Below are 26351 nucleotides of genomic sequence, written 5' to 3'. Positions count from 1 at the left end.
TTTTAAAGATCAGGTCTGATCATGTCCCTGATTATAAACCATCATTTGTTCCCACACTATCCAGGGGAGGACTCGGACCCACGACCATGGTGCAAGAAGCCTGACTCTCACTTTTTCTAAGTTCATCTCCTGCAACAGTCTTGCACAGAGGCTTTGCTCCCACCAGGCCCATTCTGATATTTTATCACAATGCAGCCTCTCTTCTCCCATCTCTACCTCTGGGCAAATGTGGTCCCATCTGCTTGGAAGAGCCTCCCCATCCTAGCAGACCAGGGCTTCTGAAAGCCCTTTCCAGCCTGACTGTGACCCTGTGTGGCCACAGTGATCTATTCTGCACTCACAATGGCCGTATCTCGGAGGGCCCAGCCTAAAGGAGAGGGAAGGACTGGTGCTGATGGTGTTCCCTGTGGGTCACATGCAGCCCAACAGTGGGCACCAACTGGCAAGTCCAGTCGAGGCCTCCAAGAGAGCCGAGGCGAGCAGGTGTGTGCAGCATCCTGCAGCCCAGGGATGTGGGCAGAGTTTTCCTCCAGAAGGTGCTGGTGTGGGCTCAGATCGCAGCCGGTACTGTCCTGAGAGCTTGGGCTAAGGGTTCTGCTCTAGCTGTGGGCAGTAGACGGGGTGGTCCTGACCAAAATGTCCTTGTCTCTCTCCTTAAAGCCTAAAGAAGGAATCCTCCCTGTAAACTCCAGTCCCCATTTGTGACCTCTGTTTGAAATGCCAGTTGCAGCGTCCAGGCTCCTCAGTGTTAGGCGTTCTTTGGAGTCAGGGAAGCTGTGTTCTTTTGCCAAGGCTGCCTTAACAAAGTACCACGGCCTAGGCCGTCAGCAACAGCTGTTTATTTCTCTCATATTTCTGGACATTGGAAATCCGAGATCAAGGTGTTGGCAGGTTTGGTGACTCCTGAGGCCTTGCTCCTTGGCTTGTCGATGGCCGTCTTCTCCCTGAGGGCATCCCGGGGACCTCTTCCTCTTCTTAGGTGGACACTGACCAGATTGGATTAGTGCCGCTCTAACAGCCTTATTTAATTTAATTACCTCTTTAAAGGTCCTATCTCTAAAAATACTGTCACATTCTGAGGTTCTAGGAGTTAGGGCTTCAACATATGGATTTGAGGGGAACACAGTTCAGTCCTTAACAGCAACCTTGAGTCTCAATACATGTTCAGGGGAAAATGTTTCCATGGGTTGCAGTCCCCGGGGATAGATGCTCACATTCATCTCTCATCCAGGCCCCTTCTCATAATTCCTGACCTTCTGCCACTGCCTGAGGAAGTGCAGGTCTCCGTGAGCCTCACCTCCGAAGATGAAGGTGATGAAAACATGGGAAGACATGGTTGAGTTCAGGAGTAGTCAGTGTGGTGACACTACCCATCCATCTAAGTCTCGGGGAGGCCCTAAGGCCCAAGCAGGGGACAGAAGGAGGGAACATGGCTTCCTTGAGAAAGCCTGGCACCTGCAGTTCCAAGGCTTTTGTCCTCTGCCACACTGGAGTGTTTTTTTTTTTTTAAGTAGTTATTCTCTATGTACTCATGACGATTGAATTTAATAAAAACATCACAGTTCAAAAAAGACAAATCGGAAACCACCGTTCATCTTCGAAATTAATATGTGAGTGAATTTAACAAGAGATGAATTGCGCTGTGGTGATCTGGTCCCTCTTCACCCACTCCGAGCACCAGTTGTTTGTCATTATTGCTGAAAATACGATTATTACTCTGGTATTGCTTGACATTTATTAAGAATCTAGGGGCTATGTCTCTGTAGTAGAGAGAAGTGCAATTATGTGGGCAGTTGGAGAAAAGAGATTTCTTGGCCTGAGTCGTCCAAATAGACATCCTCCAAAGACATCTGGACCACGGCTTGATGCAGACCCAAGCTGTTCTGTCCCTTGGTGCCTGTTTGCCTTCTTTGTAGCCAACTGCTGACATTTTGTGGGTGTACTTGTAGATATTACACAAGGTTTACAAACAAACAAAGAAAACATCGAATTGTTTTCTCATTAACTGCTTCTGTCATTCCACTAAGAACTTACATTTGAAGGCAGATATATCATCCTTAGGTAGAGAAGGCATAACACAGTAACTGCATAGCTAATCTGTTTAGTGAATGTTTCACAACCAGGAAGATACTGAATTTCATTCAGATGGGTTTAAGTATAGAAGTGGGAGCGAGGGCCAGAACTGCCCAGCTCCTGACCCTTGTCCTTTACAGACCTGGAAGTCTTGTCACCTGGCCCTGTTGGGTCTCATTAATTGTGACCATGGCAAGTGTTTTCACTCCAGGCAGGAAATGACCAGCTGCAGAGAATCTGGGTCTCAAACTTTTATCTATCATAGTCCCTGTTTGCCAGGCTCTTGGGGGCAGAGCTGGACAATGTCCTCAGGGAGCTTATTCTAGTAGGGGAGTCTGTGGGGAACCCAGGCACTGTCACATGGAGCGCTGTCTTTGCAGGGTTTATGTACCATGGAGCCCCGAGGAGGCATGCTGGGAAAAAGAAAAGCATTAATGATGATCACTGGTTACATGATCATGACAAGGGCCTGCCCAGGCACGGTTTCCTTGGTTGCTCACTGCCACCCAACTACATGGCACTGTTAATCCAATCCCTCATCCTCTCAGCCTGCCCCTGCAAGAGGAGAGACGGCCAGTGAGTGACCAGTGTGACCAATGAGAACGTGGGATCTAGGGTGGAGGTAATCTCTTCCATATCTGTGGTTTACTCTTGCCTTGGTGAATGAGAAATTACCTGAGTTTAACTTGAACCTGTCACGTTTCTTTGGCCAGGGAAAGTCAGAGGCTGCAGGAATCTAGATTCAATACTAGAATCAAACAGCATGGCTACTATGTTTTCTTTGTGGAATTATTAGTGCACATTTAGAAATCTTAACAAATTATAAAGAAAACTGCCTACAGTGGAGTTGTGTTATATGGAGTTAGGTTTTAAAATCCATTGATAAAGTGGAAATCAAGTTGTCAACAATACTTTTAAAATTGCCTTAAATTATTCATAGAGAATAATTGTGGTTTTGTGAATTCTGTACTATCCTTCTGTACATCCACCAGGCAGCTTTCCCATCATTTGGGGGCATGAATTACTGTTTCTCTGTTAAGTGTCCAAAGGAATGGTTGGCTTGTGCAGTTTGGCAGGGGGCAAGATTTACCAAAAATTACTTGTCTTCAAGCATGAGAATTACACTCAGTACAATGAGTTGTTTACACCCAAGAGAAACATGGAACCATGTCCAATTGAAAAGGCAGTGACTCATCTCTTCCACGACTGATGATGATCAGTTTCATCATGGGGCTTGGGTGGAAGGGTTGTGACAATTCCACTGTATTTTTAATACACTTCTATTTTGAAATATTTTCATGTTCATATTCAATACTGCCTATGCCCCTCACCCAGTTTCCCCTGTTAAATCGTACATTATGATGGTACATTCATCAAAGCTAACATTGGTACGTTACTAGTAACTAATCTCCAGTCTTATTTTGCTTTCACCAGTTTTCCCACTAATCCAGGATCCAGTCTAGGGCATCACATTACATTTAGTTACCATGTCTTCTTTGTCTCCTCTAGACTGTGACAGTTTCTCAGACTTCCCTTGTTTCCATGACCTTGACAGTTGGGAGAAGTGGTAGGTCAGATGTTTTGTAGAACATGCCTCAATTTGGGTCTGCTTACTGTTTTTCTCATAATTAGCCTGGGGTTATGGATTTTTGGAAGGAAGACCACAGAGGAGAAGAGCCCTTACATCGTATCAGGTCAGGGGTACATGATGCCCACCTAACATTAGCACTGGTGATGTCTGTTTCATCACATGGTCATGGTGGTGTCGGCCAGATTTCTCCAGTGTTAAGTTACTATTTTTCTCTTTTTGTACTCGATTTTGTGGAAGCAAATTATTAAGTCCAGTTCACCCTTCTGACAGGGTGAGTAATTAAGTCCTGCCTCCTGACGAGGGAAATAAATACATTATTTGAAGTTCTTCTGTAAGGAAGGTTTCTCTCTTTCCTCCATTAATTAATTTATTCAATCTTTTATTTATATCAGTAGGGATTCATCCATATTTATTTTATAATTTGGGCTATAATCCATTAAGCCTGTTATTTCTCTTACTGCTCAACTTGTTCTAGCTTTTTGTTCATAGTATTTGACTGATCTCACACTTGCTTTCACTGAGGCTGTCTTGATCTTTTTTTCACTGATTGCAAATATGAATCTGTATAAATTTTATGTGTTTTAGTGCAATTCCACTCTCACCCTTCCTATCATGTTTGGTGTGTGTATTAATCAGGAAAAGTTCAGTTATGTTGCAGTAACAAACATCTCCAAATCTAATTTCCTTAAAAGAGCAAAGGTCTATTTCTCACGTGTGCTACATGTGCACTGTGAGCTGATTGGAAGTCTCCTGGGCCTTAACCTCACCCGGTGACAAAATCTCGCTGAGCCACTGCCACCTAGAACTTTGAGCACTGCCATGACCATTCAAAAAGAGCTTAGCAAATTGAGCAGGAGCCCTCAAAGCTCCAGCATGCTTCTCCCTGGCTTCACCTGGCTCAAAGGCAGCCTGAAGTGTGATCGTGCCATGCATTTACAAAAGGAGAGAACTGGAAATATTTGGCAAACAGCACTAATGACCAGCACCCTGTACTTTCTTTCAGTTTTTCTTTTTCATGCCAATCTATAGACATTTAATTGTTATTTGTTAACATACTATTTTCTAATCTCCTTTTAAAAATCTCAACACATCAAAAACCTGGTTCCAAGTCATCAGATCTTTTTTGACACCAGGGCTGCAGTGAATGGTTGTGTATGTTGTGCACAAGGGCATCTGGCCAGAAAGACCAAAAAGAAAAAAAATGGCCATTCTTTGTCCCACTATTCAAGCCATCCACGCAGATCCAGGGCAGTGTCTGCCCAAAGGGGACACGAAGGTGCCATATGGGCTAGTGGTGGCCTTTGGTGATCATAATTCGTGGTGAATGCATGATGCTCTAGCGTCAGGATGACCCATCCCTCCATGTGTTGATATTTAAATTGTTTCATTTTGTGCTGCTATAAATAAGATGGTAGAAGATGTTTTCCAGTGAATATCTGTGTATATATCTTACGATTTCCTTGGACTAGATGACTAGCAGTGAAAATGCTGACTCGTAATTAAAGTCACATACATAACATGTCAGCACATGGTAATATGTGACATTTCTCACTAGTGGGTTTAGTCCCAGACCCAGCATGTGCGGTGCTTGGCTGAAGAGTCCAGGACCTACAACTGTAACCTTGGTACTAAGTTTCTGAGCAGGATCTGAGGGGCTGTGTTCAGATATTGCCCTTTCTCCTTTTTGCTAGGCCACATGACTGTGATTACAGGACTAATGATGCTTTACATAAACACTGTAATGACTGTCATCAGTGACAGCGGGCACTTCCTGTGGGATAGCTTGGGCAGGAGGGTCACCAGGGTGCCCCTGGCAAAAGTGGGCGCCACCCAGCTGACCTCTGCTTACTAAATGGTGACCCTCCCCCCAGGTGGGATGTGTCGCATTCGCCATTCCAAGATCTGATCTGTATCCTGTAGACAAACCTTCCCTAAGGAGGCACTGGTACAGCAGAGCACAGCCTCTTTAAACCAGATCTGCTCTCCCTCAAATCTCTACATGGCCTTCTGAGGCCTTTGGTTCTACTTCAAAGGTTCTCATACTCTTTAATACACAGGCAGTTGCTAGGCAAAGGACATTTAGCTCCAATAGTCAGTGCAGAGCTCTGCTCTGAATTTGTCCCCGTACGATGTGCCGTATTCACTGCTGCCCAGGCAGATGGGCCTCTGCCCTTGAACCGACCCAAATCACCCTCCTCCTGTCTCCCCATCCTGAGTGTGACAGCTTCCCAGGGCATGAGAAGTCTCAAAAGGCAATAGTAAAGTAATGTTTGCTTAGCATTGCAGAGACACACAGGGTGGAAACCACGTGGGGGAGACGCACATGGTGGCAGAGTCCGAGAAATCATCTTCCGGCGCTGCCAACTCCTGTGTTGTTGAGTCATGTGTCCTCACTTGCCCTCAGTTTCATATTCTGTAAAATGGGAATAATCATAATACAGATCTGTCAGGTGGCTAAATAGGAAATGTGATAATGCATAAGGAAACTCCTTTGTCAGCTTGTAGCTGTGTGCAAATAAGTTAGAGCTGTGTGCAGATTAGTTAATTGGATGTAAGGCTGAGAGAACGGACAAAGGCATAACAAACATTTGGACTCTCCATACTCTTATATAACCCTCATATATAACTCTTATACAACTCTTATATTAAAGGTACCCTCAGTCAGTTCCATCTCCCATCCCACTAACCCATGATTCCAAACGTTCACCCCTGCTCAGTTCTTTGGTGGAAGAAGGGCCATCTTTCCCTCTACTCCACCCTGGAACTGGAAGCCAGCAGGTGTGAACTTTTCAATGTTCCACTTAGACACTCACCCACATCCACACCATCCTCAAGTCCTTCCCTTCAGCTCCCGAGCGTGAAGAGACTCTCCTTTCCTCATAGCTCAGGTTAACCTGTACATGGGCCACTGATCCCACTGTTTCTTCTCTTACCCCCGAGAACCTGCGCCACCAGTGACCTTCCTCTTTGCTTTGTTTGTCAACCCTCTCTGGTCTACAGCCAAGCTCCCATCAGCCTAGAAATATACTTGAGTATCCGTCCCCTTATGTTGTATGGCCCTGCTCCCACCTCTTTTTTTTTGTTTTGTTTTTCCTCTTCTTTGAAGTCAAGTTTCTTGAATGAATTATTTAATTCATTGTCTTCATTTCCTTGTCTCCAAATCTCTAGTTGACTCACTTACTGTCTAATCATTCCTCTGAAATGACTCTTGTACAAGTTACCAAAGGCCAATTTCTCTAGACAAAGCCAAGACATTTTCAGGCTTCATCCTACAGGACTTCTCTGAGGCATTCATGATGGTTAAACAGCCCTCGGTTTCTATGACATGTCTTTTCTGATTTTCCTTATACCTTCCCCACCCTTCTTCTCCTGGTGTACACTTCGCTAGTGCTCTCCAGTGTCTGACCTTGTCTGTACTTAACTCTCCATGAGGGATGTTACCATCTCTCAGGGTTTATCTATCATCTGATTGCTGAATGACTCACAGATCTATGTAGAATTTGGACTTCTCACTTGAGCTTTCTTCTAGGGGTGTCCAGCTGTACCACTGAGGCTTCAAATTCAACATGTCTTCGTATCACTTAAACTTGCTCTTTCTCTTGACTTTGTGATCTCTCTTAATTTTTCATAGTTGATCTAATTTAATTCATTCATTTAGGCAAACCAGAACTTTTGGAGTAATTCTTACCTTCTGCTATAGTTATCATTCTTCCCAATTTTATTTTCCGTGTAATTCTTGAACTTGACTTGGAATTCCATTTCACTCATTGCACCATGTGAGTCCTCACCTGTACTGTCATGATGGTATCCTTAGGGTGCTCCCTACTTCTAGTCTTGTTGTCATTAAATCCATCCTTCAAATTGCTACCAGAGTGAGTTATCAAAAAAATGCTACTGGGACCACAACAGGCTTCTATTTATTTTTTTTAAACTTTTGTTTTATTTTAATTTTTTTTTATTGGATTATATAGTCAGTTACAATGTGTCAATTTCTGGTGTACAGGACAATGTTTAATATACTGATTTAATAAATCAGGCTTCTATTTAAAACCTCTCGTTCAAAATTCAGCTAAAGCAACATCTCAACCAGGGAGCCTTCACTGAACACTAAGGTCCCCTCTTCTGTGTGTTGACTGTGACCTGTGTCATGGTGTCCTGTGTATAGCTCTGTCTCAACATTGGCCATGTCAACACATAACTATACACTCTTCTGTTGGGCCCAACAATACCAGAGATGGGTCTCATCTTTGTACCCCAGAGCCTGAAAAATAATAGGTGGGCAGTGACTGTTTGTTGAACTTAACAGAGAGGAAATTTGAGGGTAGACATGGAGTATCTGAGCAAGGGGGTAAGCAACCCGGGGCTGTAGCGATTGTAGATGGGATTTATTTGAAGAGTAAAGATGATTTATAGCTGAAATCATTTTCTGTAAGTGTTCATTTTGAAGCGACCACCTCGGTTAATTTTTTCCAGCTAATTTTATCTATGACTTTCACCCAAATAGTCTCTGGTGACCCTTTTCAATTTACAAAGTGCTTTCATGCTACAGTCTCCTCCTTTCTCTGTAATGTCTCTTTAGAATAGACAGAGGAGGTACTATTACCTTCATTTTATAGACAATAAATCAAATTGCAGAAATATTAAGCAATTGCCCACAGAATGTGGCTGGTAAAAGCGAAGAACCAAGATGTCTGGACTTGTATTGCTTCTAGCCCACACTCTCATTTTGCAACGCTCAGAAGAGCAGGGGAGTCTGAATATCTTTTCACATATCATGCTGGAGCCTGCCTGCCTGAAACTCCCTACCCAGGCCGACATAACCCTCTGGGACCATCCTTACTAGGCCCAGTCTTCTTCAGTGCGATTCCACATTTACTGTGTGACAGGAGCCACTTTGTGTCCAAGTGCCCCCCAAGAGTTCTCTTCTGCTGCACGTCTCCAAAGCATCATATTAGAAAAAAACGTCTGGGCTTTTGCCTTCGATGTAAAATTAGTCATATTTGTCAACATTTTATGTTGCTTGCAATGCTCATAATGACAGTTACTTTTAATGTGTGTAAACACGTAACAGCAATATTAAGGAAAATTTTGTAAACAAAAAATAAAGGAAGAAAAGAAAGAAATCACCCTATTCCCACCACTCCAAAACAGTAACTAGGGTTTTAAAAATTATATTGTTTCTATATTTTTGAGTCTTTGCTGGTAAACTCTTTGTAATTTTATTGAAGTATAACACATATGGAAAAAAGTGTTCAAATCACAAATGTACAGATTTAAGAATTTTTGCAGAGGGAACATGTGACCACTACCCAGATTTAAAAATGCATTCATAGCACCCCAGAAGCACCCCTACACTCCATGCCCCCTGCTAGTCCCTAGCACCCACTGGCCCCAAAGTAACTAATTTCCTAACATCTGATACCATACATCATTTTTCCCACATTTTTATTTTTATGGATTTGTGATAACATATATTCTCCTGCCTGGCTTATTTCATTTCAAACTATGTGAAATGTATCCATGTCATTTCATGATGTGGTAGTTCCTTCATTTTCATAGTGAGAGAACAACATTTTCATAGAGTTCTCAACCTTTTTGTCCTCAGGACTCCTTTACCCTCTTAAAAATTATTGAGGACTCGAAAGAGCTGTTGTTTGTATAGATTGTATCTGTTGCTATTTATCTTATTAGAAATTAAAACAATTCTAAAAATAACACATTTATTAATTCATTTTAAAATAATAGTAATACATTTATTATGGTTAAGCATAAATAGCATTTTAATAAATAACTATTTTTCAAAAGAAAAAATTGTGAAAAGAGTAGTAGTGTTTTATATTTTTGTAAATTCCTTTAATATCTATCTGGTTTAGTAGAAGACGGTTGGATTCTCTTCCCTGCTTCTTTATTCAATCAGTTGTAATATGTTTTTTTTTTTTTGATTGAAATACGGGAAGAAAATCTGGGTTTTCACAGATGTGTAGTTAGAAAAGGAAGGAGAATTTTAATAGACTTTTCAGAAAATTATAGATATTCTTCTTTGATACTACACCAAAATTCAACAATTTTGGTAGTTTCTTAAAGGTTACTTGAAACTTTAATCAGGGGAATTTTTGTACTCTGTTACCTTAAAATGTATGAATTATCTTGCACTTTGAATAGATGTTTTAACCCATACATAATTTGTACATGGATCGGAACATGCATGTAACATGAGTTGGGAATATTGGTTCCCTGAGTTCCGTACGTCTCCCAAAAGTTGACACACTTTATTATGCAGTATGGAAAAATCATATTCATGCACCACCAATCTTATCAGAAGAATATTTATCTACTGGGAAACTGTCAAGTTCACAGAGGAAGGTACTGTCAAGCTCACAGAGGAAGGTACAAGTTTTCCAACATTTTAATATCTGAAATTTGAAAGCTCAAATTTTATTATAGGCAGCAAAGACTGTCGGTGGTTTTATTTGATATGACAGGTTCACTTTGTTCATTTGCAAGAAAGTATCTGCCAGATGTCCAAGTCTTCATAACTGTAATTTTGTCTGTCAGTCATTCTTTCAAATAAAAATGATGTTCTATGACAGAAGCAGCTAGTTCAGCTCACGACTCTAACAATTACACAAGTGCTTCTCCTTGAAACAACCGTCATGATTTTTGATATTCAGAAGTGCTTTATGCAGATTTCCCATTTTATCACGTAGACTATTGAAAAAGAAGTGTAGGCAAAGGTTGAGATTTCATAAAATTAACCATTTGTGTTGTTTCAGCAACGACATTCTTTTTTTGTATGTATATATTTTATTGAAGTATAGTCAGTTTACAGTGTTGTGTCAGTTTGTAGTATACAGCATCAGTGACATTCTTAAGTAAGATTTTTTTTTTCCTTATGAGTTTCTAGTGGTGAGGATGGCAATACAACGGTTACTGTACAGTTGGTGCCAATGCCCTGATTCGGGCTGCGACACTAGTTAGTAACTCACTGTGGCTTTTGAACTGTCAATGCAAATGGCAACACGGTGAAAAAAGGCAGATGTCCTAGTATTTTGAAAATAGTTTTGACTTCACAGATTCCCTGAAAGGGTATCAGGAACCTCTAGGAATTCATGGACCACACTTCAAGAACCATCATCGTAAAGGATTCAGTATTTAAATGTATCATAATTTATTTATCCAGTCTATTACTGGTGGACATTTGCATTGTTCCCAGTTTGGGACTATTTCAAACACTGCTGTTACGAACATTCTCTCACATGTCTTTTGGAACACACGTGTGAATTTCTGCTGAGTATGTATCTAGGCATGAAATTGCTGTTTCACTGGGTATGCGTATATTCATCTTTTAAGACACTATCAAACGATGTTTCAAAATGGCTGTACCGATTCAGCAAGGTAGGAGAGTTCCAGTTGCTCCAAATCATAATCAAAATGTGCTATTATTAGCCTATTTGAATTTAGATATTCTTATTGTGGTTTTAGTTTATATCCCTCAGATGGCAAATGAAGTTGACCACTTTCTCATATGTCTGTTGGCCATTGGCATCCTTTTTTATTTAAATGAAGTACCTGTTCAATTTTTTTCTTTTAAGAAAATTTCTACTAAATGTCTCTTTTTTAAATCTTACTTACTTATAGTTGTTATTTGTCTTTTCTGGATGTGAATACTTTTTTTTTGAATGGTAAAGATAGAGCCCTCAATGGCTTTTCTAAAATTAAACTTTTTATTTTGAGAATTGTAGATTCACATTCAATTGTAAGTATTAATACAGAGAGATCCCATGTACTCTTTACTTGGTTTCCCCCATTGGTATCATCCTGCAGAAGTGTAATACAGTATCACAAGGAACATTTCCATCATTACAAGATGTTGCCCTTTGGGGATTGTCTTTTCTCACTCAGCACAATTCTGTGCAGATTCATCCAGGTTGCTGCATGTATCCACCGTTCAGTCCTTCTTATTGTCGAACAATATTCCACAGGAGTATGTTTCACAGTTTGTGTTAACTCATTCAGCTGTTGAAGGCCATCTGGATTGTTTCCAGTTTTTGTCTATTATGAATAAAACTTCTATAAACATTCATGTATAGATTTTTGTGTGAGTGTAGGTCTACATTTCGCTGGGATAAATCCCCAGGGTTTACAACTGCTGGATCCTATGGTAGGCATCTAGATTTTGAAAAGTCTACTGATGTGTTTTCCAGAGTGTGTACCATACGTTCCCATCAGTAATATATGAGTAATCGAGTTTCTCAGTATCCACGCCAGCATTTGGTGTTGCCATTGTTTAATTTTAACTATTCAGATAGATGTGTAGTGATACCTCACTGTAGTTTTTATTTTCATTTTCCTAATGGATAATGATGTAGAACATAGTCCTCATGTGCTTTGTTGCCATCTGTGTGTCCTCTTTAGTGAAGAGTCTATTCATGTCTTTTGCACATATTCTAATGAAATTTTTTTTTTACTGTTGAGTTTTAAGTTTTTACTGTTATATTTCATGTATGTTACAGATACTAGTCCTTTGATGGATACATGGCTTGTAAATGTTTTCTCCCAGATTATAGCTTATTATTATATCATCTTCCTACAGGTTTTTGCAGAACAAAAGTTTTTAATGTTGATGGGGTCCAATTCATTATGAGTGTGTAAATTGTGCTTTTGGTGTAAAATGCTATAGCATTATGTTATCTTTGACCAGAGATCATTTCTTTCTAATTTGGATGCCTTTTATTTTTCTTCCTTTCCTGCTTTCCTTGTCTAGAACTTCCAGTACAATGCTGACTAGATGTGGTGAGAGTGGACATCCTGGTCTTGTTTTTGATGCTAGAGGGATCCATCTAGTTTTTCAGTACTAAGTATGATGTTAGCTATGGGTTTTTCTGGATGCCTTTTATCAGGTTGAGGAAGCTCTCTTTTTTCCTAGTTTTTTTTTTTATGAAAGGATGTTAAATATTGTCAGACACTTTAATTTGCCTGCTGAAATGATTATGTGTATATTACATTAATTGTTTTCAGGTGTTAAACCAATTTTGCATTACTGGGGTAAATCCCACTTGATCATATAATTCTTTTTAATGTTGCTGGATTCAGTTTGTTAGTATTTATTGAGGATTTTTGTATTCTGTGTATAAGAAATATTGGTGTTTTTCTTGTGATATATTTATCTGGTTTTATTATCAGGTTAATACTGGTCTCATAGAATGTGTTGAGAAATGTTCCTTCTAATTTTTGGAAGAATTTGTGAAAATTAGTATTAATTGTTCATTAAGTGTTTGGTAGACTTCAGCAGTGAAGACATTTAAGCCTAGGCTTTTCTTTGTGGGTAGTTTAAAAAAATATTATTATTAGTAATTCAATTTCTTTACTTGTTAATAAGTATATTTTGACTGTTCATTTCTTCTTGAGTCAGTTTTGGTAGTTTGTGTCTTTCTAAACGTGTCTATTTCATCTAAGTAAATCTAACTTATTGGCATATAATTGGCAAAAAACAACCTTGATGGGATGTTTTTTGGGAGTAGAGTCAAAATATCAGGGTCCCAAGGGGAGAAAAGTGCAAAGCCAAGCCAGAAAAATGGGAAAAACAAACAGATATATTCCTTTATAATCATAGTGTCATCATTCTATTCCTCATGATATTCCTTTATAATACTTTTTATTTCTTAAGGCTAGTAGCAAGGTCCCTGTGTTTATTTCTGATCATAGTAATTTGAATCTTCTCTCTTTTTTCTTAAATTTAGCTAGTTTGCTCAATTTTTTGATCTTTCCAAAGCACCAGATTTTGGTTTAATTAATTTTGTCTGTTGTTTTTCTGCTCTGTATAGTTTATGACTTTCTGCTCTAATCTTTATTATTTCCTTCCTTTTGCTTGTTTTAGGCTTAGTTCACTCTTCTTTTTCCAGAGTTTTAAGATAGGTTAGAATATTGATTTAAGGTATTTCTTTTTCTCTATTTACAACTACAAATTTTCTTCTATGCTCTGTTTTAGCTAGGTCCAGTACATTTTGGTATGTTATCTCTTTATATTCATTCATCTCAAAGTTTTCCCTTTTGAATAAAGAAGCACTTTTTTGACCCATTGATTATTCAAGAGTGTTATATAGTTTACACTTATTTTTAATTTTAACAAATTTCTTTCTGTGAATTGATTTCTGCTTTTATTTCATTGTGGTCAGAAAACATACTGTGTATTATGTCTGCTCAGATTTTTGTAGGTTTGTTTTATGGCCTAGTATATGTTCTGTCCTGGAGAATGGTCCACGTACACTTGTGAAGAATGTATGTTTTACTGGTTTTGGATGGAGTGTTCTATAGATGTCCGTTAGGCCTGGATGGTTTATAGTATTCTGGTTTTCTGTTCCCTTGATGACCTTCTGTCTAGTTGCTCTATTCAATATTGAAAGTGAGCCATTAAAATCTCCAACTGTCACTATTGAATTGTTTATTCCTTCCTTCACTTCTGTAAGTTTTTGCTTTATATATTTTGATGCTTTGCTAATCATTATGTGTTTATATTTGCTTATATGTTTATAATTGTTACAGCTTTCAGACAGATTGACCCTTTATCATTATAAAATGTCCTCCTTTATCTCTGGTTTTATGTTTTGTTTTAGAGTTTTTGTCTATTATTAGTATAGCCAGTTCAGCTTTCTTGTAGTTACTCTTTACATGATATACCTTTTTCCATTCTTCTACTTTCAGTTTGTATCTTTGACTCTAAAGTGTGTCTCCTGAAGACAGCATATACTTGGATTTTGTTTATTTTTTTATCCAATCTGACAATCTCTGCCTTTTAATTGGATTGTTCATTCCATTCATATTTGAAATTATTATTGATATGGTTGAGTTTATATCTTTTTATGTCATTTTACTTTTTGTTTTTTATGTGTCATGTCTTTTTTTGTCTCTACTTCATCTTTACTGCTTTCTTTTGCATTAATTGAAGGTATTATGCTGTAGCATTTAAAATTTTTAATACTTTTTTCACTATTATTTTTGAGTTATTCCTTAGTGGTTGCTCTAAATTTACCAGATGCACATAACTCATCAGAATCAGCTTCATGCTTATACTAACTTAATTCCAGTGAGGCAGAGAAATGTTACCCCTTTACCTTTAATCCTGCCTCCTTTAATGGTATTATTATTACACATATTCCACTTGTAAATGTTATAAACTCAAAATACATTCTCATAATTATTCATTTATGTAATTTTATGTCTTTTAAATAAGCTGAGAGAAAAAAAGAGGAGAGCAGGTATATATTTATAGGCTTTTTAATGTTATTTCTTTCTCTTATTTATTATTTTTAATTGAATTATAGTTGACTTATAATATTATATTAGTTTCAAGTGGACAACATAATGATTCAGATTTTTTAGCAGATTACACTCCATTAAAATTCATTACGAGATAATGACTGTAATTCACTGTGTTATACAATATATCCTTATTGCTTACCTATTTTATACATAGTAGTTTGTATCTCTTAATCCCATACCCCTATCTTGCCCCTCCCTCCTTCCCTCTCCTCACTGGTAACCACTAGTTTGTTTTCTATATCTGAGGGTCTGTGTCTGTTTTGTTATATATATATACTTTTTTTGTTTTATTTTTTTAGATTCCACATATAAGTGAACATCTCTCATTAAATTATTTCTAAGTATTTGATATTTTTAATACAAAAGTCATAAGTCTATAATTTTAAGATATTTTTTTAAAAATCATTTGTTGTTAGCATGTACAAATACAGTAACATTTTGTGTTAATAGATCTTGCTCAAGTTCTTTTTAATTATAATAGTTTATCTATGGGTATTTTTTCATTTTTAGTGTACAGAATAGTGTTTACTATGAGTAATTTTAGTTTTATTTTTCCTTTCAAACCTTGTACCTTTTATATCTTTTCCTTTTTCTATTGCACTGGTTAGTACCCTCATTAAAATGTTGACTACAAACAGTGATAGTAGACATTCTTCTCTCATTTCCGATTGCAGGGTAAAACTAATATAATACTTGCTTCATATTTGTTGCAGCTGTCCTTGATCAGATTAAGGAAGTTTTGTTCTTTTAATTTGCTGAGACTTTTTATTCTTAATGGCTGTTGCATTTTATGAAATGCTTTCTCTAAACTGTTGAGAAGGTCATGTGATGTTTCTCCCGTAATTCATAAATGCGGCAAATCATGTTCAATGTTTTTCAATCTTCATGTCAATTTGTATTCTTGGAATGAATCCAATTATGTGGTGCTACATTATACTTTTATATATTGCTGAATTCAATTTACTTTTTTTTCTCAAAGTTTCTCCCCCATCCTCTCACTCTCATTTATGCTCGTCCTGAAATTTTCTCTGTGGGAAGAGTTTTATTTATGGATTTAGTTTCTGTAATAGACATTGCATAATTCAGATTTTCTATTTCATTTTGTATCAAGTTTGACAAGCTATATTTTCCTGGAAATGTGTCTCGTTCATCCAAAATTTCAGATGTATTAGCGTAAAACTATTCGTAATGACTTTTTAAATGATACCTCCTTTCCTCATTCCTGTCCCTAGTAAATTTTGCCTAGTTCTTTGTTTCTTATCAGACTTTCTGGGGGACTTTTAATTTATTTTTCTTAGGTTTTAATTTTTTTCAAATTTCTTGATATGCATGATTAATTTATAGGCTTAAATTTACATTCATTTTATATATATATATATATATTCCCACAAAAATTTTTAGCTCTAACATATATGCTTCATTGTGTCATTTTTCATTCTAATTTAGTCTAAACTATTTTCCAATTTTTTTAAATTATTTTTTTCTTAGTCTTTATTTTTGCAGTTTTACTATGATAGGCTTATGTGTGGTTTTATTTGCATTTTTGTTTCAGGTTTATGGAATTTCTTTTTTTAGTTTTGTTTTTTATTGAAGTGTAGTTGATTTATGATGTTAGTTTCAGGTGTACAGCAAAGCGATTCAGTTATGCATATACAGATGTATATATTTTTTCAGATTCTTTTCCATTGTATGTTATTATAAGAAATTGAATATGGTTCCCTATGCTATAGAGTAGATCCTTGTTGTTTATCTGTTTTATAGTGAGTAATGTGTATCTGTTAATCTCAAGCTCCTAATTTTGTAGAATTTCTCAAGCCTGTGACTTGATGCCTTTCATCCATTTGGGAAAATGCTCGTTAACTTTTCATATATTGCTTCTGACCCATTCTTTCTCTATCTTTGAGACTACAGTTCCACATATGTTAGATACTTTCTACATATTACATATGTATATTACTAATATTACATAATATATTACATAACTCTATCTTGTATTTTTCATACTTTCATCTCATCATAGTTAGCAAGAATATTTCTTCAAGTTCACTCATCCTCTGTTGAGTTGTGTCCACCCTGCTGTTAAACTCACCTATGGAATTTCTTTTGGGAGCGGTTGGTTATTCATTTATTTCTATTTGGGGTGGATACTAGGGACTGAACTGGGACCTTGTGTATGTCAAGCATGCACTCTACCACTTGAGCTATGCCCTTCCCTCACACCTATGGAATTTCTAATTTCAATTAATTCACCGTACAGATTTAGAATTTTTATTTGGATAGTTTCATAGATTTCATGTCTCTTGCAGAATTCTCCATATTGCATTTTGGACCATATTATTTGCATTATTTTAAGGTCCATGTCTGATAACTCTAATATCTGGGTACCTTTGGGTATGTTTTTATTGTTTGTTTTTCTGTTGCTTCTTTCTATGGGCATATCTAATAATTTCTGCTTGACTGCTGAACATTGTGTTTAAAAATCCTTGATTAGAGACTTCACATGATGTGACCCTTCTCCAGAGGGGACTTTTTTTTTTGTCTTCTTGCATGTTTGGGGGGTAGGGGCACATCACTATAATGTACTCAGAGATTGAGCCTATTGGAAGTTGGGTCTTGGCTTTGTAAGGCCTGGTCTGTTTCCTGCATGTTTCTATTTTGCGGCCCTTCAGGGAACCCACGAGGCGAGGCCTCCTTCTGTTGGCTTCTACAGACTGAGACTGCTGGAACTTTACTTACGTCCTCAGCCTCTCAGCACCCCTACTGTTTATGAATTGGCAGTCGCTTAAAGAGGAACACTGATGCAGAAAGCTGGGCCTATTTCTCTTTACTGTCCTCTTTCTGGCCTCTTGATTCCTTATGTTCTGGAGGCCTTGGTTGACCTGGACACCAGTTTTGTCTTCTTGGCCACCTGAGGCTTCCAAAAAGTCTGTTAGGCTTCTCTGCTTCTCAGCCACCACTTTCTGCTCAGTTTCTCAGCCTCTTGTGCTATTTGCCTACTTGCTAATATCTTGGGGGGAGGGGAGAACATAGATATTGGACACTGGGCACATCTTAGTGAGTCTTGGCTCTCTTGGTAGCTCTCTGCTGTCTTCAAGTACATTATTCAAATCTAGCTTTTCTACTTACTCTTGAGAGAAAGATTTATCTACTATAAGCTAGTTCATCACAGCTGGAAGTGGAATAACCCATAAGGATGAACTTCAGTTCATTCAAATTGATTGAAGTGACCCATAAACCTGTCTGTGAATGTATCAGCATGGCTGAGACGTGTATGCGTGAGGGTATGACTGATCTGGTCACCGAGTGCTGTGGCTGTCACTTCCCCTGGTAGTTGGTTAGAGCAGAGAAGCTCCCCTGTATACTCACAACTGCCATTAGCTCTGACTTGTTTTCTCTCTTCTCCAGGATTTTGTGTCATGTATTGAGAACTATAGACGAAGAGGTCAGGAACTCTACGCATCCCTATACAAAGATCACGTACAGGTAAGAGACAGGACAGTGCCTTTCTCTGCACAGTAGACCGGAGTCCACCTTGAACTTGAAATAAAGAATCACAAGGGCCTTCGGTTTAAATTTGAAATTGGCTAAGTCAATAATTGGTCATTAGCAATTCAGTCCTACCTGTGTAGTGTGACCTGTGTAGTGGGATTTGTACCCACACTGTCAGCATCTGAGAAGATGGGCAGTGAGTGTGTCCATCCACTTATCTACTGAATTTCCAACTAGCAAATAGGCCCCGAGAGCTGAGGGTGTAGCAGACCCTGTGCTAGGAGCTAGGGGCATGACTGTGAACACACCAGGCGTGGGCCTCACTCTCATGAACTTCACTCTGAAGGAGAGCTAGACATTCAATCACTGCACGAATAAATAGATCATCATAATTTGGAATGCGCAACAGGCAGGAAAAATGCGGTGGGAGATTATGATTGGGGATGGGTATTTCATTTGAGCAGATCAGAGGCCCTCTCCAAGGAAGTGACCTCTAAGTTAAAATCTGAAGAAGGAGGCATAGGAGCTAAAAAGCATTTTAAGGAAATGGTTTTGACTAAGGGGTGGGAATGTGTGAGGCTCCCGGGTCAGGAAAGCACTGGTGTTATCAGTTACGTGGGAGAAGAGGAGGTAACTGGGATGAGCTGAGCTGGGAAGAGACAAGGGTGAAGATGAGGCAGGGCCAGTGCACAGAGAGCTTGCTGCCACTTTAGGGTTTTGCATATTACCCTAAGGGCGATGGGTTGCCACTGATGACGGCAGGTTTAGATACTGGAATCACCTCTCCAGGTGTGATATCTGTACAGGCGAGCTCAAGAGTTCTGGCTGGCTGGCTGGATCTCATGCTAGTGGGATCTCTATTTGAATCTCAGGCCTGCCTCTTCCTAGGCCTGAGTCTGAGCCTCAGAATCCCCATCTTTAAGACGGGATAATACTGCCTATCTGTAAAGATTAAAGAATGAGTAGGGAAAGGCTCATTCCGTGGCTGGCAGGGAATAGATGTCCCATATGTAGTTAATAAATGGCTAGGACGTTCATTTTTAGCCAGTGTTATTGTTGTTAACAAAATTTATAATGCTTGCTAATAATAGACCACAACAATAGTATTAAAACTTCACAGATTATATTTTTACTTTACCATTTCTCTGTGCCAAAGCCTGTGCCAGGTATAGGAGAGGCAGAGATGGTCATGACACTGCTCTGCCTCAGAGGTTCTTTACATGCAGTAGTGGGACCAAGAGTAAAGAAACAGCCAAACTCAGGGCGACAAGGCCAGTACTAGGGTGCTCTACCACCAAGACAGGAGCAGGGGGGTATCAGGAACCAGTGAGCGTGCCGTGGGGACGTGGGAACAGGAGTTCCCAATTTCAAGGGAAGCAAAACAATCCAAGGAACCTGATCCAACATATGCTTGTCTGGGAGCCCACAATGTGCCCCTGGGAATAAGGATTTGTGAGACGTGCATCCAGCACCCAGAAACACACAGTCTAGCCACACAGCCTCCCAGACTATGCTGTGTAAGGAGATGGGCAGTTTATCAGTCGCGGCAGGGGTGGGGGAGGAGGTTTCGGGGTACACAGCTGGGTAGATGTCTTGCTGGCATATCTTTGCATGTTATCTGTGCTCCTTGGCAGGCCCTTGCATGTCAGTGCCTCCCTACCTGCATTCACCAACCTCATTCAGGACTAGCAAGACTGCTAATAAATTCAGTTGCCATTGCGGGGAACATAAGATGACTCGTTTAGGACTGAGTTCTTTCTTTATGGATATCCTTATCACACTTGGTCCATTTCAAGACAGAGGGTGTTCTTTATCTGAACTTCCACATTGTCACCTAGATTGTGACCATTTCTCCTTCAATGGTTGGAAAAGCCTGAAAGATTTGGTCACGGCTGGGAGAGCTGTGCTCTGTGATACTTCATGGATTTTTGCTGGAATTTGAAGGGTTGAAATTTCATCAGGAAGGGCAGCACCTCAGCAGAGGCTCTGAGCCCGGAGGGCAAGCAGGGGTCCAGCCCCCGGAAACGTCAGCCTGGCTCGTTCTCAGCAGCTGGCCTGACTGGGGCTCGGAGGGCACCTGAGAAAGCTGCACAGAGTTTTACTGTCAAGTGAGGTATTTTTGAGAAAATCAGCATTTGAAGCTAATCCAGAAGGATACTTTCCAAGTGTTTAAATATTTAAGACAGATTGTTTCAATGTTTAAAGGAATGTAGATGTAATCACCATCTGACGGAGATAATGGGGTCTGGAGCGTTCACCCCGATTTCTCTTAAGGAGCAGCACACTTTCCCAGTGCGGGCCCCAACCCACTTCCAGAGAAGTCAAGTCCAAGTTCTGGAAAGAAATCAGGCTTGTGAAATATGCCATAGTTTTCAAGGACAGTTTCTCCGAAGCACACTCAGTGAGGTCCTCCCAAGAGGGTGGAGGTAATGAAATTGCGGGGCCCCAGCCCACACGGCTCTCAGTGAGTTTGTGTGAAACTCTTCTAACTCGGCGTGTAACCTGTTTACCTACACCCGAGAGCTCGCTGAAGCCGGCAGGTGCTCACAGCATGAGGAGACAGTGTCACCCGGTGTCCTGGAAGTTAAACCAAGCATCATCCCATCACCAGCAAATCATGCAGTTGTGATACTCAGTCTCCCAGATTTCTCATCATCCCAGAAGCAGTGGTGAAAACAGGTGCCTCTACTCTGGCCCTGCCCAGACACCTCTGTGCCATTTCCAGTTCTATTTGTTCTCTTGTCTGTGGTCCAGCTGCTCTGGTTCTGCTCTGTTACATCCCCAGACCACCTGTTCTCCCCCTGAGTCCTCCGCATTCCTTACAGAGATACCTCATTCTATGCTGTTTTTTTTTTTTAAGCACTAGTTAAAGCTCTTTGCAAGATGCCTTCCACCCCAGAAATGGCCTTTCTTTTAGTGTGCAAGGGGCTGTCCCCTGCTCTTTTGGGCTCTCTGGGGGCCAAAAGGCTATTTCCATTTCTTGCTCAGTCTCTATACATTCATTAAGATTTGGTCACAGCTCTTTCAGATGTAAGTATCAGAAAGTCAATTCAAACTAGCTTAGGCAATAAATGAAATATTTTGTGTTACTGCAAAATCCAGGAGAAGATCAGGCTTCAGGAAGAGTTGGATCCAGGTATTCAAACTCTGCTCTAAGGAACCCATGTCCTCTCTTCCTCTTTCTTTTCACTCTTTCACACACACACACACACACACACACACACACACGCTCACATAAACACACACACACACACACACGCTCACATAAACACACACACACACACACAAAGGTATGAGATTACTAATATGTTTGAGGCAGCAGGGCAGGTGAAGGAGACCGCATGTGAGGCTGGAGTGAATTCATGCCCAGTTCCCTTGGCTGTACATCCTGGAACGAGACGGGGCTCCTGTAAAGGATGAGAAATCACAAAGGGACTGTCTTGTTGTTGAGTGGCCTGCCGGTAGGCTGTATCTGGCTCAGCTGCAGATACATCAGGTGCCTTTTCCTGATGCACACAAGGTTGCCTGGGATCAGAGGTGGGCTACCTTGAACATGTACACACCCACCTCTCTGCCGTGTTCCCTGTACGGGCCCTAGAGACCACCCGTCCTCATCCCAGGGAATGATGCTCACTAGCCCATCCTACAGCCATTCACCACCCCTGAAGCCAGGCCTGGGGTCAGCCGTCCAAGCACTGGGGACTGGAAGTAGGGAAGGGCTGGCTGCCAAGAGGAAGCTCTCAGTGATGCTACCCCAGAGTTTCTATTCGGCCGAGAATCATACCTGCCTCTAACACACCAGCATCCGTGCCTCTCCATCCAGTGTGGCATTTGGCCCACTCAGGGTTTGAACTGAAAGAGTACCTCACCTTGTGCAGAAACACGGGCGTTACAGCATCCCTTGCAGGTGCAGGGACTCAGGACTTTTGTTTATTTGGTCATCTCACGTCCTCTGTCGTGGGGTGACCACACGTAGCCTTCTGTCACGGACTAAACAGTCATTCATCTCAGGGGGACTGCGCCGCTGACACACATCTGTCTGGCTGCAGATGTTCAAGACAACACATTTGATTTGTCCTGTGATGAAGACTCAAGCAGCCGTGAATCTCAAGGCTGCGTATGTGGAGATTGGGGTGAAAGGAACACTCTTAAAAGACTAATTTGAAGCCCCTGGGTGGACAACCAAACAGCTGGGGATTGTTCATCCTTTTATGAAGCTCAATACTACAAACACAGCAACAGTCTCCAAAGAGCTGAAATGTTTTCCCCAAACAAGTGTTCATTTCATATAACCAAATCCCTATAAAAGGCTTCGGATAGTCATTATTTTTCTGGAGTTTTCTATTAACCAATTGGCATTCTTGTAAAATGCAGTAACTATTTCATACGTGAATTTAAGAACTGTGGAGAAACAAAGCAATTTTGTTTTGAAGTAGGATCGTTATTCACAATAAAAATACTAACTGATTAAGCTGGGTAAGGCAGCGTAATAAACTCCAGAAAATATTGTCTCACTTGATAGTTACATAAACCCATGTTTCTGTTATGGTGGTAATATTACTAACCAAATTTGACGAATGGGAAGCTGAGTCTCCTTTAGCTTAAACAGATAGTGAGGAGCAGAAATGTGGTGACGGCCCAGGTTCATTGGACACCAAAGACCAGGTGCTGAGCACTATACCAGCTGTCCTGTTTTTGTGGGAATTTTCAAGTTCTGAGAACCATTTATCAAATCAGAATGGCCTGGATTTACAGGGTTTATCTAGATCTAAGTCTGTCAGTCTTTGAAGTAATACCAGCAGAAATCACAAGTTACTGGAATGATTGGAATCATACCAATGACTGGAATGATACAAAGTCCCCAGGAAAGAAGTTAAAGCATGCAGGCTTAAGCGAAGGTTCTGGAATCAGACAGACTGGGTTTTGATCTCAGCCCAGTCACCTGTTGGTCCTTGGGGAAGTTACTTCTCCTCTCTTAGACTTGGTTTTTCTTTCTTCCTTTCTTCCTTTCTTTCTTCCTTTCTAACACAGTGGTGATTTTTATTTTTATTAATTTATTTTTTTAATTTATTATTATTTTTTAATGAAGATCCTGGGGACTGAACCCAGGACCTTGTGCATGCTAAGCATATGCTCTGCCACTGAGCTATACCCTCCTCTCTAGATTTGGTTTCCTCATGAGGATAATAGAAAACATTTCCAAACACCAAGTTGCACTCATGGTGTCACCGTGTAGAGGAAATGAGAAAGAGTGAGTGTGGGGCTCAGCCTAACGCATGACAATGCATTTCTTTCCTCTTGCCGCAAAGTTTATGAGGTCTGCTTCATGTTATTAACACTGTCACCTTTTAGTTTTCTGAAAAATGAAAATGAAAATGTAGGGTGCACACCATCAAATATTTCAATAATTGCAAAAGTTCATGCTACAGACAAAGTTGATTCTGCTGTGCAGACTGAATTGGAACGTTTCCTTGACAGATGAGGTATGAAACCTCAGCGTGGCATACAAATGCAGTTTAGGAATGTTGACGTATCTTGTAGAAGGTGTGAGTTATACTCCAGCAGAAGGTGTAACAGTCAGGTGCCGCCTGTGCACGCCGTGAGGAGTTCATTGATACTAGGTGGGATTATTTTAATTAATGTCAAAGGTTTTAGCTTCTGTGAGCATTCTCACCACATCGCCAGTCTAGACACTGGAAGGAGTGTTTTCAGCATCATTTTGAAGGGTAGGGGCCGTGGCAAAATTTCTGGTCCATTGGAAGGGTAGGGCTGTGCTGAGGGTCTGTGTCCATCCTATCACTCTGATGAATCTGAAGGCCAAAGGGCAGATGGTTTTCTCCTTCCCTGAGCTAAATTAAATGGTCTCCAAGCTGACAAATTGATTTTCTTCTCCTGGCCTGGTCCTGGCTCCAGAGGGTACGCTACCCCACCTGCAGGTGCTTGGGGCTACCTCTTGGGGTGATTTTCCTCAGTTATAGGGGCCTTGGTCTGTTCACCCAGGAGGTTGGGGGCGAAGCCAGTGAAGAAATGTGTCTGGGGTGACACTGCACTTTTCTCCTTCCCAGAGGCGGAGATGTGACAACATCAAGGCAGCCACTGCCTGGGCCAGGATCCAGGAGCAGCTTTTTGGGGAGTTGGGCTTGTGGAGCCAGATGGCAGTAGCCACACCCTGCTCCCAGTGGGAACTGGACTGGCGAGAAGGGCCGGCTCGCATGAGGAAGCGCATCCGACGCTTGTCCCTGCTGGAGACCCGGCGCCGAGAAAGGCTCAAGGTAAGGGTTAGACGAGACGAGACAAGGATGCTTCCAGGCAGGAAGTGTTCACTTTAGCATCTGATGTTGTTTTCATCGAGGGTGCTTCGCACGGGCAGGTAGGAGTGAGAACATTCGCAATTGACCGTAGGAGAGCTGTGCTGTGTTTCTGATGCTGCTTCCCAGAGGAAAAGAATGACTAGCTCCCAGGGTACAAGAAGGGATGCTGTGAGTACAGCCTGAATGAATGGATGAAGGAGTGAGCAAGTGGTTCATATCTACACTGCTGACCCACTACCAGGCTGACAAACAGAAAATTTAGGTAAAGTGATGTGGATGCTGTGTTTGGAAAGAGCCACGTGATGGCCACTGTCTGCTCGCACAAGTTATGTGCTGTGGAGTGGTCATAACCAGCGCCGCCAAGGACATTACTGTGCAAGCAAATCCTGTGTTGCCTTAACTTGAAACATCTTGAACTCAGCTATTTCTGCAAGCTCGGGCCAGTGCCCCACTTGTCCAAATGACCCGGAAGCTGGATTGAATTCCCAGGCAACGGGAGCTGGGCAGTCTCTGAAAGTTTGCTGTAAGGGAGCTTGGACTCTCTGTTGTCAGCCTTACATTTTTGCCTTTTAAAGGATGGAGAACCATCCTTGGGTTGGTAGTAGATATAGAAGAATCTGTTAATAGGATCTCGTGTCCTCATTGAACAATCGTGATTTAAGATATTCTAAAAAGTAGGTTTCCGAACACTGGAACACAAGACATTTCCTTCGGCATCTGTCTAGAATTACAAGGTTCTCCAGTCTGTAACCTCAGGTTTATAAAACCTAATGAGAAATTACATTTCACTTATTCAGTAGACACTTAGATTTTTAATGTATTGTCAATAAATGGTGGTATATAGTACTTTTCCCTCAATACATTTCTTAGATGGAGGCAGGAAAAATAAACCTGCCCATAATGCTGCTGACAAGGCCAAAGGCTGGCTATGGAACTGATCTCTGGTCTTCTGGGCTGTCCAGTTCCAGACCCTGTCCCTGGTCCCCCTCTCCAGAGTGGCCTGTACCACAGACATCCAGGATGCTGTCAGTTCCCACCTGGCATCATCTTCAGTAATTACTGTAAATCCTACTTAATGGAAGATTGTGGGTTTTTTCCCCTTTGACTTAGGAACATTAATACTTACATTTTATTGCAGTCCTCTAGGATTTGGCATTTGGCTTCCCTTTCGTCTGAGTCTTGAGTGTATGAGTGATTTGAAGGGGTCGTACGCATGTGTGTGTGTTTATGAATCTGTGGAACGGTGAGGTGGGGTACCCCAGATTCAATTTCTCTTTGGCTTTATTTCAGGAAAGCCAAGACAGAAATGGTGCTATGTCTCAAATGAATGCTGAAAACCAAGGTATTCAGTTCTTCTATTTTTTATTTACTAGTTAAACCAAGTCTTGGCTTTATTTAACATCCTCTTAAAGTGAAGTTAATATATCATAGAAAGAGAACGCTGCACGTCTCGAGTCATGAGTGCAAGGGCTTCTGTCTGTGGGCTCCCCAGAATGAAGAGGGACCCATCCAGGACACTCCGTTAGGGGAGGAATTTCTTACTTAGGTTTCAACAATCAGAATTTTTT

General features: G+C 40.6%; 1 protein-coding gene across 1 annotated transcript in view; it reads left to right on the top strand.

Moving 5' to 3' along the window:
- Window positions 1–26351, top strand: part of WDFY4 (WDFY family member 4) — a 269557-nt gene that overhangs the window by 157821 nt on the left and 85385 nt on the right. The window contains exons 40-42 of the mRNA XM_072971154.1: window positions 18389–18466; window positions 24538–24744; window positions 26074–26125. Coding sequence (XP_072827255.1) covers window positions 18389–18466; window positions 24538–24744; window positions 26074–26125 — 337 coding nt within the window. The remainder of the gene's footprint in view (window positions 1–18388; window positions 18467–24537; window positions 24745–26073; window positions 26126–26351) is intronic.

This window comes from Vicugna pacos, chromosome 11 (genome assembly GCF_048564905.1).
Source record: "Vicugna pacos chromosome 11, VicPac4, whole genome shotgun sequence".
Classification (NCBI taxonomy): domain Eukaryota; kingdom Metazoa; phylum Chordata; class Mammalia; order Artiodactyla; family Camelidae; genus Vicugna; species Vicugna pacos.
Note: the sequence above shows the minus strand (reverse complement) of the source record. Positions and strands in the feature narration are given on the sequence as shown.